The sequence below is a fragment of the Benincasa hispida genome, chromosome 1 (assembly GCF_027475165.1).
Source record: "Benincasa hispida cultivar pf3 chromosome 1, pf3_genome.v1.1, whole genome shotgun sequence".
Classification (NCBI taxonomy): domain Eukaryota; kingdom Viridiplantae; phylum Streptophyta; class Magnoliopsida; order Cucurbitales; family Cucurbitaceae; genus Benincasa; species Benincasa hispida.
This window is the reverse complement of record NC_143478.1, coordinates 28,481,681-28,497,534: the sequence shown is the minus strand read 5'-3', so window position 1 is coordinate 28,497,534 and position 15,854 is coordinate 28,481,681. Positions and strand designations below refer to the sequence as shown.

Below are 15,854 nucleotides of genomic sequence, written 5' to 3'. Positions count from 1 at the left end.
ATTCTTGTATAGACAAGAAAATGAAACATGGGTATTTATCTATTTTTATTTATACTTGCTCATTATGAGTGAAGTCAATATAAAAGTTGACCGTTTAACCAATTTCAAATAGTTGATTTGAAATGTTTCTGTATATTAAAAGTTCACGTACAGATGTGAGGATATGATGCTAAATTTGTTTAATGATCGATGTAATTGCTTAAGATGGAATGGTATTGTGCCATTCGTTGAAATATCTAAGTGAAAAGTATTTGGATCTCCTCGGCTCCTGCGAGAGCATTTTTTTCGCCCAATCGCTCTACCACGGACTGGTTGGAAAAATTTGAAGGTTAGCCATTTTATTGATGGGGGGGAGGTGGAATGTCTTTAGAATCAATGGGGTATTCTTTGAGGATAGAAAGGTGATCTTATCGATTCCTATTTGTTACACGCTGCAGCCAGACAGATGGATTTGGCATTTTTCCAAGAGCGGGTTATTTAGTACAAAAAGTGCTTATAAACTATTTATTAACAACTCTATTGAAGCCTCAACGGTGGAAGAATCTATGGAAATTATCTATCCCTAATAAGATCAAGATTTTCCTCTGGAAAGTGTTTCACAACCTTTTACCCACCAATCAAAATTATGTGCTAAGAGTGTTCATTCTCGCGCTTGGTGTGACTTGTGGCCGCTTGATATGAATCTATTGATCACGTATTAATCTCTTGTATAAGGGCTAAAAAGCTGTGGAAAAATTTTATTACCTGAGGATTGGACCGATTTAATGAAAGTGGGTTGCTCTGTTGTCTTTTTTGCCTGGGGGAAGTTTAGCATAATCATCTGCGTCTTGAGCTTTTCTGGTGTTGGGCCCTATTGACTGACCGGAATAACAGAGTGCACTCGATTTCGATTGCTGAGATCTCCATCGGAGCAGATTGGATTTCAGCGTACTTGTCTACTTTTTGTGAAGCCCAAATCCGGAGAAACCCCACGGTCGACAATCCAATTCTTCAGCCGTGACTAGAATGGCTCACTCGCCGGCTGGGGAAAGTGTCATCAGATGGATGCCACCTGCGATTGGGTAGTTTAAGCTTAATGTTGATACAGCGTGTTGACCTGATTCGATGAGGACTGGGATTGGTGCGATCATCAGAGGTTCGAATGGGGAGGTGGTGGTGGTTGCTACCAATTGCCTACCAAATGGTGTTGGAGTGACTGAATCTGAAGCTTTAGCCCTTCTGTTTGGGGTAAAATTGACTTATAATGTGGGTTTGCGTAGGCTGAGGCTGGGTTGAACTCACTCATTGGAGGCATTCTTGAAGAGATCAATTCGTGGATGGGCAATCAAGTAGCCCATGAACTGGCTTCTTGGGCCTGGGCTTAGGAGAGAAGTGTAGAATGACAGCATGATTTGCCTCATTGGTTCACACCTTTTATTATTGTTGATTTTTCACTTTGTAACACTCATTCCTTAGCTATTTGTTCACGGAGTATCTCTTTTTATCTAGAAAAAAAAAATATTGTAGTGATGTTCCCTTATTTAGGTTGAAATTTGATGGAATTACATAGGGTATGTTCTCTTTTCTCTAGAAAAAGAAAAAAAAAACTTTCAACTTCAACTTATATTAATTGAAATAAACTTTATACTATCCATATAAATTTTGCTTCTCCAATCTATATATTGTTAAAAAGAAAAAATCAATAGCTTAGGACTCTAGAATCAAAATTTGATTAACTTGTTAAAAGTTAAAAGTAAAATTTGACTATTTAAACATAAAGGAAAAAAAAAAAAGGTAAAAGTTTATTCTTTTCTTTAACTATCTTTTTCATTAAAAAAAAAAAAGAGAGAGAGAGAAGGTGCAGCGCACGTGCGAAGTAAAGCGTGTGACGTGAGATGGGATTTTCCTGGTGTGATGCCCCACTACCTAACGATGCGACGCAACAACTTGGTCTAAATGAAGCCACCAGCTTCATCGATCCCGCCACTCGATATTGCAATCTGCAATCATCAGCAATCAAAAAGATCCCATTCAAGAACAATTGAACAGAATTATTTGAAATCCACCAAATTCGATCAAATTATTCCTGTACTTTCCCACAAATTCATCTAAGATTACTTGAAATTAACCGAATTTCCTCTCTCTTCTCTCTCGCTCCTTCATGGACTCGAAGCATTTTGAAATTTGAGAGAGAACTTTCTTTCTGTTTCCTACGTTTTCAACTTTTGTTATGGGTTTTCGGTACCTTATGGTGAGAAGAGGAGGAGCAATTGGATCGTGGCTCTGTATCGTTGTGGTTTTAATTTCTGCGCAAATTCATGTCACAGCCAGATCGGATAAGGAAATTAGGGAGAGATTTTATGGAAACTTGATAAACTCGACGGCTCCGACTTCTGGTGACGGTAGCATTGCCCAAATGTTCGATAAGGTTCTTGAGAAGGAGTTCTCTGAAAATGATCTGCCTGAAGGTTTGGGACTTCAGCTCTCTTTCCTCCTCTCCCAGAACACGGGAATTGAAATTTTCAGCGCTTTGTTTGAACTTAGAAATATTCATTACTTTCTACTGGACCAAGTTAATATGGACTTATGGTCTTGATGATCAGTTTGATTTTGATTATGAGATTTTTCCCATTTCATTTTGCTGCTTCGTGTCCTCTTATTTTCATTGTTTTAAAAGAAAACGTTCATTGTCTCATTTACTACTATCTTTTTTCTTTCTTTCTTTCTTTCTTTCTTTTGGGGTTGAAAAATCGAACAACTTAAATGCAAATTGATAGCCCATTCTTATTTTTATTCAAATAGATCGGCATACAATTCTAACAATTTCGTATCGTTTGGTTGTTATTTGAGAGGGAGTCTGAGTGTTTTGAAGAGAAAGTGAGAATACAAACAGGATAGAAAGAGTATATATAGTAATCGGCAAATACATTGCTTTACAGTGAGAAAACATACAGTGACAGTTTTTTTAACAGTGAGTGTTTACTGCGAGAAGAAAGGATAGATGATAGAAATTACTTGCAACAGGCATTCTTATTGTGTATTGAGATAGAGTAGTCAGCAATACTTTGCAATCAAACAGTGAGATGAGAAGTAATTATGGTCATGCTTCAATAGGGCAGCTTGTGTTTAGTGTGTGTTATCGGGAAAGAATGTGCTGTAAGGAAGTGTATAAAGAGATTCATATGTTCAGATTTTAAGATAAGCACAGGATTATATGTCAAGAGTAGAGTAGCAAGAGGATTTATGAAGAGATTCAAGAGATTGTTGCAAGTCAGAACAAATATGCGTTTGCACATGGTCCCATGGGAGGGAGAGTGTTTTAAGTTCTAATTCAATGATTTAAGACAAGGACAAGCCAATAGATACCTGTTTCTGAGCTTTCAAAATCTTACTCTTAAATTACCCAAAAAGATAATACAAACAGATATCCTTCAACTAATGAACTTGTAGTGGCTTTAGGAAGAAACTAGTACCTGTATTGTTGCAAATTTCAAAGGTGTCAAATGCACATGGACCAACAGAGTGGTGTTTTTGTTGTTCTCTTTAATGTTTTGACTTTTAGCAAGCATCTGATCATTTATATGGTGAATTTTTTTATGTGATTTTTGGATAATTTACCATCATTCAATTGAGTATGCACGATGAATAATAATGCTTGAAAAAGATGAAATTACTCTATTTTTTCGTCATCCCTTGGTTTAGCTTCCTAATTAATATCTCTTTTATTATTATTGTTGTTATTATATATATATGTATATTCCTTTCTAGAAGTGCTCAATTAATATTTGAATTTTCCTTCTACTTTTACTAGGTTCTGGTGGAAGCAGCTTTAATAGCAGTGTTGCTGATCAGGAGGTTGGTTTTATATCCCATGAAATAATTAAAGCTTAGAACTGGTCTACTTTTAAAGTTGTTTTTGGGCTTCTTTTGTCATTTTTCAAAGAATTTCTTTGGTTAATTGTGATGTTTAAGTCAGCCGCATAAGTATATCTTTCCTAAGGTACAGGTTAAGCATTCTTTTTGGTAAGGTACAGGTTAGGCATTCTCTTTGGTAAGGAGGAACCTTTTAAATGATTAGTTTTGCTAGGAAGGTCATTCATATCTCCATGTGGATTGTGTGGGGAGTGTATGTGACGAGATGATGGCAATGTTAGTTTTTCTTTGGGGTGTAGATATCCAGAAAGATATTTTCATCTGGCCTTCAAATTGTTTGATAGGATGTTTCATATAGCAATAGTTATCATGTTTTGGCACTGCTAAACTCGGAATCACATTACTAAATTTCAGTTAAGTTCCCTTCCTCATAAGATTTTGATTAGCTTGTTTGCTAGCCAATAAGTTTTTGATATTATTGTAACTCATCTCTGATAAATTTTTTAAGATTTGTTTGAAGTCTCAAATGTCAGATATTCTTACTTCTTATATCTACAGGCAGAACTGGAGACGGTAGCTAAAATCACACATGAGAAGGGCAAGAAAAATGATAGTCAAAAGGCAAAGTATGGAACTATAAAGTTGCTTTTGTCTTCAGTACTGAATTGCTCTATTAAAGTCGACTGAATCTTTTGGGACATATCACTGTTGGAGTTATTGTTACATGCTCTCAATTCCCGAAATTTCTCACTTACTCTCTTCTGTTATTGGACAGTGGGACAAGAGCATTCCAATTTCAGGATGTTTTTTCTCTGGAAAATGAAGAATCTGATGATGTTACAACGTTGATTGATAAAAAAGTAAGTTTGAAACTTTGAAATGAGTTTTAGTATTTGATACTGTATGGATACTACGACTGACATTCTATATATGTTTTCCTTGTCTTTTTAAATGGTAAATTGTTTATCTTGTATGATTGTAGGACAATGTGTTTGTGATGTCAAACAAGAAGTCAAAGTATCCAGTACTTCAAGTAGATTTGAGGTTAGATTTTATCTTTCTCATTTTGAATTTGCTGCACTAAAATTTTATTTTAGAGTTGTTGAGATATTTTCCATGTTCCATTTATCCCATTCTTGCAGATTGATCTCAGACTTGGTGGTGGTTATTGTTTCTGCCGCAATTGGAGGAATTATCTTTTCTTGTTTAGGGCAACCTGTTAGTACGCAATCTTTTTTTCCTACTTCACTGCCTACTGTATGCAAAAGTAGTATTACAAACTTGTTGGATTATCTGTTAGGTTATTGTGGGCTATCTTCTTGCGGGATCAATCATTGGACCGGGAGGTCTAAAATTCATCAATGAAATGGTGCAGGTCTGTTTCATACATGTAGTAATGCATGTGCTTTGGCTACGTCTATCTGACTTTATGCTATATGCCACATTATCCTCCTGCTGCCATGCTTAAAGGCTTGCTTGTGGAGACCCTTTTTCGCTACATTAAAAGATTCTTCTTCGAATTCTTCTTCGAATTCTTCTTCTTCTTCTTCGAATTCTTCTTCTTCTTCTTCGAATTCTTCTTCTTCTTCTTCTTCTAAAAAAAAAAGAAAAAAATTTACCACTCATTAATTACCACCCTTTCCCTACCTCTTCCTCATTCCTGTGCAAAATTTTAATGTTCCTCACTTTTGCTCATAAACAATGTCTGTAGTTTTATTTGAAATATAAATAAAGGCTATCTTATTTGGAAATGTTTCTAACAAGTCATTACATTCTTGTATATTTGGATGTATCCAATAATAGATGTCTGAAATTCTATCAATGCTTAAAAACAAGGTCTAATCTCAGGTTGAGACAGTGGCACAATTTGGTGTTGTATTTCTTCTTTTTGCTTTAGGACTGGAGTTTTCTTTGACAAAGGTACACTTTTACTTCAAAGTTTTATTTCATTACGCACTAAAATTTTCCCTCTATGTTTTAAAAAACTAGACATATACATAATTTTTTTGTGCAGTTAAAAGTTGTGGGAGCTGTGGCTGTTTTTGGAGGTTTTCTACAGATCATCATATTTATGTTCTTGTGTGGTATCATTGCCATGGTAATATCAAAATCTCTACATTTCATTTCTGGAAGAGTGAGGCTAGACACCTGTGAAGATGTTCATTACCATCTCACTTTTCCCATTTATGCAGTTAAGTGGAGCTAAATTGTCCGAGGGTGTATTTGTTGGTTCATTTCTATCAATGTCATCTACAGCAGTGGTAACTTTTAGGACATTTTCTAACTGCCTTAACCATCTCTTATGCCTTGGCTGACACTAAATCACTGAACAGTGAACACCATGCATGTGGGGTTCTAATTTGCATATTCATTTATTAGGTGGTGAAATTCTTGGTAGAACGGAATAGCAGTAATACTCTTCATGGTCAAGTTACTATTGGAACACTCATCTTACAGGTATTATTTTGCCCCATCTTTCCTATTATGGATCATTTATACTCAGAAATAGCATTTTAGATTGGATAGAGGTCTTGAATTTGTACTGTCTTTATCTATTTATTTATCCTGATGTATTCAGGATTGTGCCGTTGGTTTGTTATTTGCCTTGCTCCCAGTTTTGGGTGGTCACAATGGTCTTATCTTAGGAATGATATCTATGGGAAAGTTGTAAGTTAATCTCCTTGCCTTCAACACATATGGTTTTTATATATTTCTGGCTTTGCTTGATAATCCTGTGCTTTCTTATAGATGTTGAGTGCTTATGATGTGCCCTGTTTACAGGCTACTGGTGTTGTCAGTATATCTCACAGCCGCATCTATTTTGTCATGGTCATTTGTTCCCCGCTTTCTTAAGTTGATGATGCAGCTGTCGTCTCAAGTGAGTCATTAAGCTGGGTTCTTTTCTTAGCGTTGTTTTTGGACTGACTAGTAAGCTTATCATTTCTTTTTTCTGTGATTCAGACAAATGAGTTGTATCAGCTTGCTGCTGTGGCATTTTGTTTGCTGTCTGCTTGGGTAAAGCCATATGTTTAATTTTCCATGCCCTGGCTACTTATTGATTAAACCTGACATTAAATAGATGATTCTTGTTTGTTGTTGAGTTATTTATTAGTTCTTTTACCTTGTTTACTGTCCAATTTAGATTGATCAATGATGCCATTGAGCCAATATGCATCATTCTAAAATTGATTTGACTACTAGATGTTCTTTAGTGGATAATCCCTTCATTGTAGCAGCAAAGAGTACACAATATCGTTAAATTTGTTTCTTTCACCTGTTTTATACTTCTAGTTATATACTGATTATAGATGATGGATGTAAACGCTGAAGATTAGAAGTTAAGTTGATCCATTATGAGTTTGGTGAGAAACTTGAATTTAGGTAATGGATTAAGGAATTGCAACGTATGTGATAGTGGGTATTGGGTTGAGAGGCCTGAAGACATTGAGAATGTGGGGAAGAATAAGTAAAGGAAGAAAACCTGGAAAAGAAATTGATTCTATTGTTGCATTTACTATTTCTGCCTAATATCCAATGTTAATATTTCACTGGTGGTACTATATATGTTTTGTTAATTTCTTTTTATTCGAATAATTAAATCTGCATTTGAAGGTCGAGATATTGAGCTTGGAAAGGTCTCACAATAAAATTGATATAAAAGGCTTTAATAGAATTATATAATAGTGTTTTTTTTTTTTTTTTTGGAAGGTTGGACCAGTTTCTGGGATTGTTGAATTGCTGTGACATGACATAAACTGCAATATATTGCTTTGTATTTACATATTGAAATCAAATTAATATTTGTGCATCTCTTATCCTTTTTCAGTGCAGTGATAAGCTGGGCCTCAGTCTTGAGTTGGGTTCCTTTGTAGCTGGAGTTATGATATCTACCACCGACTTCGGTCAACATACTTTAGATCAGGTATTCCAATGACAATGCATGCTGCCAGTTTCCTGACTTGTGCTCGATGTGATGATTTATGGACAAAGATTTCTGTCTTTAGTTTATACTTTTTTAAATCTTCATATCACTCTGAGTTGTCCAACAGTAAAAGTGGCAAGCTGTAATTTTGATTCTTGTGAAGTCGGGTTCAAATTAGAGTAAGTAATATAAAGCATATCAGAATGTCAGGAAAGGATTAATCCGGTTGCTGAGCTAGCATAGACACCTACGGTTATTTAAAAAGGACCATGTTTTTTTACAAGTCTATATTGAGCTGTTCACTACTTTGTTGTTTCTTTTCAGATTTCTAATCTGTAAGATACTAACCATCTTTTGTAGCATGGTGTCATGCTGCAATTTTGTCATTTTATCTTCTTACGCGAGGCATATTTCTTCTAACATTGGGCTATTAAATTGGTGTGATGGTTAAAGTTTGATGGTCTCTTGCTTTATAGGTGGAACCAATCCGCAATTTGTTTGCAGCTTTGTTCCTTTCAAGTATTGGAATGCTCATTCATGTACATTTTCTGTGGAGTCATTTGGACATTTTGCTAGCATCTGTAATGCTGGTTGTGTTTGTCAAGACAGCAGTTGCTATGGTTGTTGCAAAGGCATTTGGATACAGTATTAGGACTTCTTTCCAGGTAGGCTTGTTTACTCATTTTCATGAAGAACTTACTTTCATGATTTTCTAATCTTGTTATTTACCTCAACTCTTAGGTTGGGATCATGCTTGCTCAAATTGGAGAATTTGCTTTTGTTCTCCTAAGTCGTGCTTCAAATCTTCATCTCATTGGGGTAACCTCCCTCTCTAACTTCCTCATATCTTATGTGACACGCAGACAAAATATGATGATAGGCCTTCACATATCACGTTTTTAGCCTTAGTGTGAAGTCTCAAGCATTAACAACACTCTGTATGTAGTAATGAATCTCAGGCATTTAAATAATGTTCTTGCAATAGTAGACTAGGAGATTTCATTGTTATATTCTGGCCACACGAACATAAAGTTAGAGTGATAAAATAATACATATTGCCCCCAACAGCTTCCTCTGGAAACTTTTAGGAATGTAGTTCCCCCTCAATAGGCCATCTTCATTTGAATCCTTTATGCATCTGAATGATTGCTTATCATTTTTATTTGCCTCGTAGTAATTGATACTTTTTCTTATTTCCTACTACCCAGGGGAAAGTTTATCTGCTTCTTCTTGGAACAACGGCACTTAGTCTGGTGAGTTATTATTGCATATTGTACTGTGATGCTCTTTCCTGCTCTTATGGTGAGCCAGGGGAGGGGGAACTGTCCGTATGCTTTCTAGTGTGTTTAAAGTCTAAATATGACGATGCACAGGTGACCACCCCTCTTCTGTTCAAATTGATTCCTGCCGTGTTAAATTTAGGGGTTCTCATGCATTGGTTCCCCTCTGAAAACAACATACAAAATGAGGTTTCTCTCTCTCTCTCCCTCACCCGAATCTTTAGATTACAATCGTCATCATCCTGTTAGTGTCGATTTGGAATGACTATCTAAGTGCTTAAAAACTCTTTTTGTCACAAGAAAAACAATTTTTAGGCATAGAAAATCATTCCAAACCGGCACTTAATCTTTTAGGGAGGGATTGGTTTATTTACTTCCAAATTTCCTTTTTCCAACTTTATTTCTGCAGGAGAAAGCATCAATGATTGAAGCACATAACAGAATGTTGTGACTCAACATTAAACGTAGTATAGTCAACTTACCTCCTGTGAAAGATTTGTGAATATCAGAGCCGATTTCTCAGCCTTAATCGATTTTGGTTTCGGAGATTCTTTTCTAGGTTGCTTTAGTTTCACCATTGGTTCAGCTAGGTTAATGTACAGAAAAGTACATATAATTTTTTGGGAGTGAAAACGGAAAATAGAGTTCTCTGATAGCTGTAAATAGGAAACATTAATTATAGGATTCTCAAATGTCTTTTTGAGGGGTTAAATTTGAATATCCCAAGCTGAACAGTATGCTCACTATTGAAAACTGTGACCAGTTACGGTAGTACATGGATTCTGATTCATATTTTATGTTTAATCCTTCCCAGATCAGGAAACCATATCTCATTATATATCTAATTGTTTAACATGAGTGTTACTTCGGAAAAAAACATTGAATGATTATATATCAAATGGTTGCTATGATTAATACCTCATAGATTTTCATCTCCCAAGTTTTATTCAGGTATATAGTTGCTATTATGGTTAAGAGACACATGTCATTGATCAAAATATTAAATATTTAAATTCTTTAACCTCAAATATTGTAGAATAAACAAAATAAATAAAGTGTTTTACCAAGTATATAAACTTTGTGGGTATGAAATCAACCATCAAACATGAATAGAGAGCATAAATAGTGGAGAATTAAGATGGATATTTATAACCGTGTGTAAGCTACATCCATGGATAGAGGGAAAGAGTTGTTTTATTATTAAAGAGAAAATGTCATATTTCAGTTTAGAAAGATGTCTCTAGACTTTAGAAAGGGGCATTTTATATAAATTCTCTAGCTCTAGAGGCGCCTTTGTAATTTGAAATCTGACATTTTCTTTCTAATAATAAACGACTCTCTCTCTATTTGTGGACGTAATTAACATGCTATTAATGTACCATCACAGTGTTATATGAATTGTCTTAGTTTATCACGTAAACTGTTACATAAGTTTTTCATTTTCTTTTATTGTAAACTTTATCCATGGACATGTCTAAATTTTGAAAAGACACGACGGTCTTTTTATTTTGAGACAGGACAAGTTGCTAGTAGATGAGAATCATAGCTTTGTAGAAATATAATCTACAAATGAAATTATGAAATTACCATTATGAAGGGTTGTTTTTTTTAGAATAATACCTGGTAAAGTAGATGATAAGACAATCTTTTGGCATTCTCCCAGATTCTTATTTCGTTGGTGGTTCAACTCCTCGTGAAACTTTGATTTCTTTTGTTAATATATTAAATCTTAAATAATATAGATAGGCATAGTTTAGTTGCCCTGTCTTGCCCTCTTTCCCGATTGAAAGGTGGTGATGGAGTGAAATGTAGGAAATTGATATTATATATATTATCAGTGGGATGAGACATGCCTTCACACATCAATATGTGTGATAGTATCAATTTTATTAGATCTAAAATATTAATAAATTTGCATATAGGGACGAGCACAAGGGATCGAAAAACCAAGCTGGTCGAATCGAAGTTGGTTGGTTGGAGAAGATGAACTTGGTTGGCATCAGTTTGGGAAAAATCCAAACTGGCTTTTTTTTTTAAAAAAAATGAAGAATTAGACCAACTAACTAATGATCGATTTGCACTTCTCGACGGTTGGGGTTAGTTTGAATATTTACTAGACCGGTCATAGTCCATTCGGTGACAATTTGGTCGGAAACTCAACTCCTACTGACCGTTGCATACTCCTATTATATATTATGTATATAACTAAAAGGTAACAAATTAAGTGGTCAAATTTTTTAATATCTCACTTTTTAAATGTTGTGTCGAACTAGAACGTTAATACAACTACAATGTAAAAAAGAACTTTTTTGTGCATGTCCACCTTGTAGTTCTTTTTACATTTTTTTTATATTCTTAAGAATTTTTATACTTCTTATACTTTTTTTTAGTAAAAGAAACTAGCAAGTTTGTGTCATATGCTAACTTGAATTTCAATATGCAAGGGGTAAATTCGGACCTTTGACTTTTTAGTCGAAAGTATATGTTTTATGTCAATTATAATATATTGATCTCTACTCACTTGATGTAACAGTAGTAAAGGAATAATAATAAGATTTTTTTTTTCAATAATACACTTATATGTTAGTACTATTAGGAATTTTCAATTGACTATTTATTTTATTTTATTATTATTTTTTTTTTAAAAAAAATGAGAGTCTAAAGTGATAACCCCACATAAATTAGAATCTCAATAATGGTAGATAATATTATGAATATTATAATAATAAATAGATGCGCCATGTGTTACCTTTCATGTTGTTCATATGTCTTATAATTATTCATATTTGGTGTCCATGTAAGTCCATATCCTACTTGTCATACATTGGTTAGAATTCTACTCCAATTTATATATTATCCAATTTTATAATTTTAATTATTTTATTTATTTATTATTATTATATAAATATATTATTATATTATATTTTCTCCATATCCGTGTTTCCTTTTTAATTTTACAACGGGTAAGTATTTTTCTTAAAGAAGATGGAGACGAAAGTGATAAATCCATATATATTAAAGAGTAATAACAAAAAATAGTTTCGGTCATTTAAATGAATAAAATTATAAGGGTATTTCAGTCATTTACTTGAGCCATCATCCTCCGTCCCCCATTCCATGATCCAGATTCCTAGGTTCCCTCGCATTCTCGCCTTACAATTCACTTCAAAATAAAATAGAATAAAATAATATTAATATTAATAAATAAATGAGGGAAAGAAATAAAAAAGACAAAGGGGAAAAATCAGTTTGGGTCACAGCTTTGCCATCGGCAGGCAACCTTATGGTCATCTGCCAAATCCATACCGCAAATTGAAAGCTCCACCAATCCCTCCACATCCCCCCTCCGCCGCCGGCCTTTCACATGCATCTCCGGTGAACCAGAAACGACCTGGAGCTCGAACCCGGATTCGTATTTCCTGACATCCAACCTGAAACCGCGGCGGAGCCACCGCTATGAGGCTTGTGGTGCCTCTGCAAGGCGTAGTCCAAGGCCGTGGAGGTCTCCTATTAGGCTCTCTCATTCCCTGTGCTCTCTTCTACTTCCTCCAACTATATCTCAAGCGAAACCGCTCACCCAACTCCGACTCATCCTCCTCGAATCCTCCGTCTCATTCTCACTCTTCCTCTAACCTCGTCGACCTCCACCGCTCCTCCTCCCGCTCCAATTTACTGGCCCGTGGATCCACTGGACGGGTTCGGCTTTCTTCTCGAGCCAGTTTGATTGCCAAGCCCAATAACTCACCCTACTATATTGGATTGGATCGCGTTCGGGAGGATCCTTACGATAGGTTGGATAATCCGAATGGGATTATTCAGCTTGGCTTGTCCGAGAATAGGGTATTTTCTTTGTATTTTTTATTCGAACCCTTTTCATTCTTCAATTCAGATTTTGTTTCTTTTCTAAAACAACTCCATTATGTTGTTTTTTGTGGATGAAGTTGTGCTTTGATTTACTTGAGAAATGGATATCGGAGAATTATACTGGTTCCATAAATGGAAGCAATAGCGTCGAGTTGAATATTACGGGGATAGCCACTTACCAGCCTTTCGATGGATTGTGGGAGCTAAAAATGGTACTTATATCTAATTTTTTGTTTTCCTTTTCCATCAATTCTTTAGGTCGAAACACATATTTCCTCTTAACTTTCGGTTCTGTAATGTTTGGATTGTTAAGTGGAGGAGTGAATGTGAATGTAATTTAACTTGCCTTGCCCAAATGTTTTGAAAATTATATTACGATGTCTCTGATTGGGTTTAATCAGAAGTTAATGAACCAAAACTCGTCTGTGAAATGCAATACATGTTATTGTCCATGTCCTGCTTTCTTTTACTGATACCTGCATTGTTGTTTAAAGGGCTTTGAAGGGCTCAATGTAATGAAAGTTAAAAGTTTAAACTGAATTTAAATTCTTGGGTATGTACTGAGATAATAAAGGCTTAGAATCTTAAACCATGCTGCGTTTTCTTTCTTAATCAATCATGTTATTCTTAACTCGGTTTTATTGATAATTATTCTTAGGTTAGTTTATGTATCCAACTTCTCTGTTTTCTCTTAGTTTCTTTTATCTTTTATTGAAGAAGTGGGTTGCTCATTGCTGTATGCCGTTCCTTAAACCTGTTATATTCCCATTTTCTGTCTGTTCCTGTGTGTGTATTGAATATTGCTTTTGTTGTCTTGCATTCTTAGCAAGTTAGCATTCAGTTCCTGGCTCTTGTCTAAAAACCAATTCAATTATTGTAGGCTATGGCAGGTTTCATGTCTCAGGTAATGGGTGGTGGAGTTTCTTTTGATCCATCACAATTATTGTTAACATCTGGTGCGACTGCCGCAGTTGAGGTACTCTGTTTCTGCTTAGCCGACCCTGGAAATGCGTTTCTTGTCCCAACTCCTTATTATCCTGGGTTAGTAGCTCCTACTTTACTCTCCAAATTTTTTTCTAAGAAAATGTTGACTCACAAAAGGAGTCTAGCTACCAAGTATGTGATTAGTTAATTAGAAAAGTCACCTGCAGCTTTGATAGAGATATGAAGTGGAGAACTGGAGTGGATTTAATACCAGTTCACTGTCGCAGTGCTGACAACTTTAATTTGAACATCACTGTTCTCGAGCAAGCATTCAACCAAGCCAGGAAACGAGGAGTCAAAGTTCGAGGAATTCTCTTATCTAATCCTGCAAATCCTGTTGGCAACATGTTGCCCCGAGAAATGCTATATAGTATTTTAGATTTTGCTCAAGAGAAGAACATCCATGTTGTATCTGATGAGATATTTGCAGGGTCAGTTTATGGAAATGAGGAGTTTGTGAGCATGGCTGAAATTATTGATTTGGAAGATATTGACAAGAATAGAGTTCATATTGTGTATGGGCTGTCAAAAGACCTCTCTCTTCCTGGCTTTAGAGTTGGTGTTATCTATTCACAAAATGAAAATGTTTTGGCTGCTGCTAGAAAAATGACAAGATTTTGCCCGATTTCTGCTCCAACCCAGCGGCTTGTAACCTTGATGCTTTCAGACAGAACCTTTGTCAATGAATACTTGGAGACAAGCAAAAAGAGAATTCGTGAGATGTATGTTCTTTTTGTGGCTGGTCTGAAACAGTTGGGAATTAAGTGTGCGAAGAGCAGTGCTGGCTTTTTCTGTTGGGCTGATATGAGTGGACTGATGAATTCTTATAGTGAGAAAGGGGAACTTGAATTATGGGAGAAGCTGCTCAATGTAGCTAAAATTAATGCGACTCCTGGATCTGCTTGTCATTGCATAGAACCCGGATGGTTTAGATGTTGTTTCACTACACTTTCTCGTGACGATTTATTAATAGTTATTGAAAGGATTAGAAAAATTGCTGTTACTTGCAAGTCTCCCAGCTGAGTCCTCATTTTGGAAGCAGAAGTTTGAAGGACCAAATTTTTTTCAGGTTTCATTCGAGAGCCTAAACGAATATCACTGATTTGTTCATATTGTTCGTATTTCATTGTGATTATCTTACCCAGGAAAGGTTTGATGATGTTAGTTTGATGGGAGTTACAATGTTGTTTGAAATGTTGAGTGCCAAGAACTTGGAAAGTTGAGACATATCCTCTATAATTGAAGAGAATAAGGTGAAAAGCACCCATACGTTGTTTTTTCTTCCTGATCTTTGAGTCATGGCTTGTGTCCTCTGCAATTCTTCTAACATTTTCCTGCTAGGCTGCTTGTTCAATGAGGCATTGCAAATTTGCAAAAAAACCCCTCCCCACATACTCGAGAAGCCTTTTGAAGTATCAGTGACAGGATTTGATTTCCCTTTTTGATCAGAATCTTCATTGGTTTTGCTTTTGATGGGAGCACAGAAGCCCATTTCATAGCTTCCCATAAAGAAAGCCAGAAGCTGGGTTGAAATATTGAAGAACAAAAGCTGCTCTCTTCCAATTGGTTTAAATGGTTCTGATCAGAACCATTAGACTTCAGAAATTGTAGTTAGTTGCCAGTAATGTTTTTTTGTAAGTTGGAATAGTCAGATTGAGTCTCTTTTTAGTTGCAAATTTTATTCTTTTTCTTCTATTTAACCATTATGTATTCTTTTTAATGTAGGAGTTTGGGGTAGGAGAATTCATATCGGTGTTGTAATTATTTCAAATTGTAACTTTTGTTTTTTTCTAATAAATGTTCAATTGGCAATTTATTTCTGTTTCGTTTAACAGGTTGAGGTTGGTAGATGAAATTGTGCATTTAAGTTCAAATATTATTATGTGTGCTCAACTGCTCATAATTCATAATCAATGCAAGAATGCTTTTCAACCAGGTTAAAGTTAAAAGGT

General features: G+C 35.3%; 2 protein-coding genes across 2 annotated transcripts; both read left to right on the top strand.

Annotated features, from left to right (window-relative positions):
- Positions 1-1,923: 1,923 nt before the first annotated feature.
- KEA5 (K+ efflux antiporter 5) lies at positions 1,924-9,858 on the top strand. Its single transcript, XM_039049423.2, has 20 exons — positions 1,924-2,447; positions 3,791-3,834; positions 4,411-4,478; positions 4,628-4,712; positions 4,835-4,896; positions 4,995-5,070; positions 5,153-5,227; positions 5,701-5,772; positions 5,867-5,950; positions 6,045-6,113; positions 6,232-6,309; positions 6,431-6,519; positions 6,634-6,730; positions 6,814-6,867; positions 7,679-7,774; positions 8,251-8,439; positions 8,516-8,593; positions 8,983-9,027; positions 9,148-9,243; positions 9,464-9,858. The coding sequence occupies exons 1-20, from the start codon at positions 2,210-2,212 to the stop codon at positions 9,503-9,505; spliced, it is 1,737 nt and encodes a 578-aa protein (XP_038905351.1). The 5' UTR covers positions 1,924-2,209; the 3' UTR covers positions 9,506-9,858.
- Positions 9,859-12,248: 2,390 nt separating this feature from the next.
- On the top strand, positions 12,249-15,718 carry ACS12 (1-amino-cyclopropane-1-carboxylate synthase 12). The gene is made up of 4 exons (XM_039047029.2): positions 12,249-12,894; positions 12,996-13,130; positions 13,799-13,959; positions 14,070-15,718. The coding sequence occupies exons 1-4, from the start codon at positions 12,511-12,513 to the stop codon at positions 14,923-14,925; spliced, it is 1,536 nt and encodes a 511-aa protein (XP_038902957.1). The 5' UTR covers positions 12,249-12,510; the 3' UTR covers positions 14,926-15,718.
- Positions 15,719-15,854: the final 136 nt, after the last annotated feature.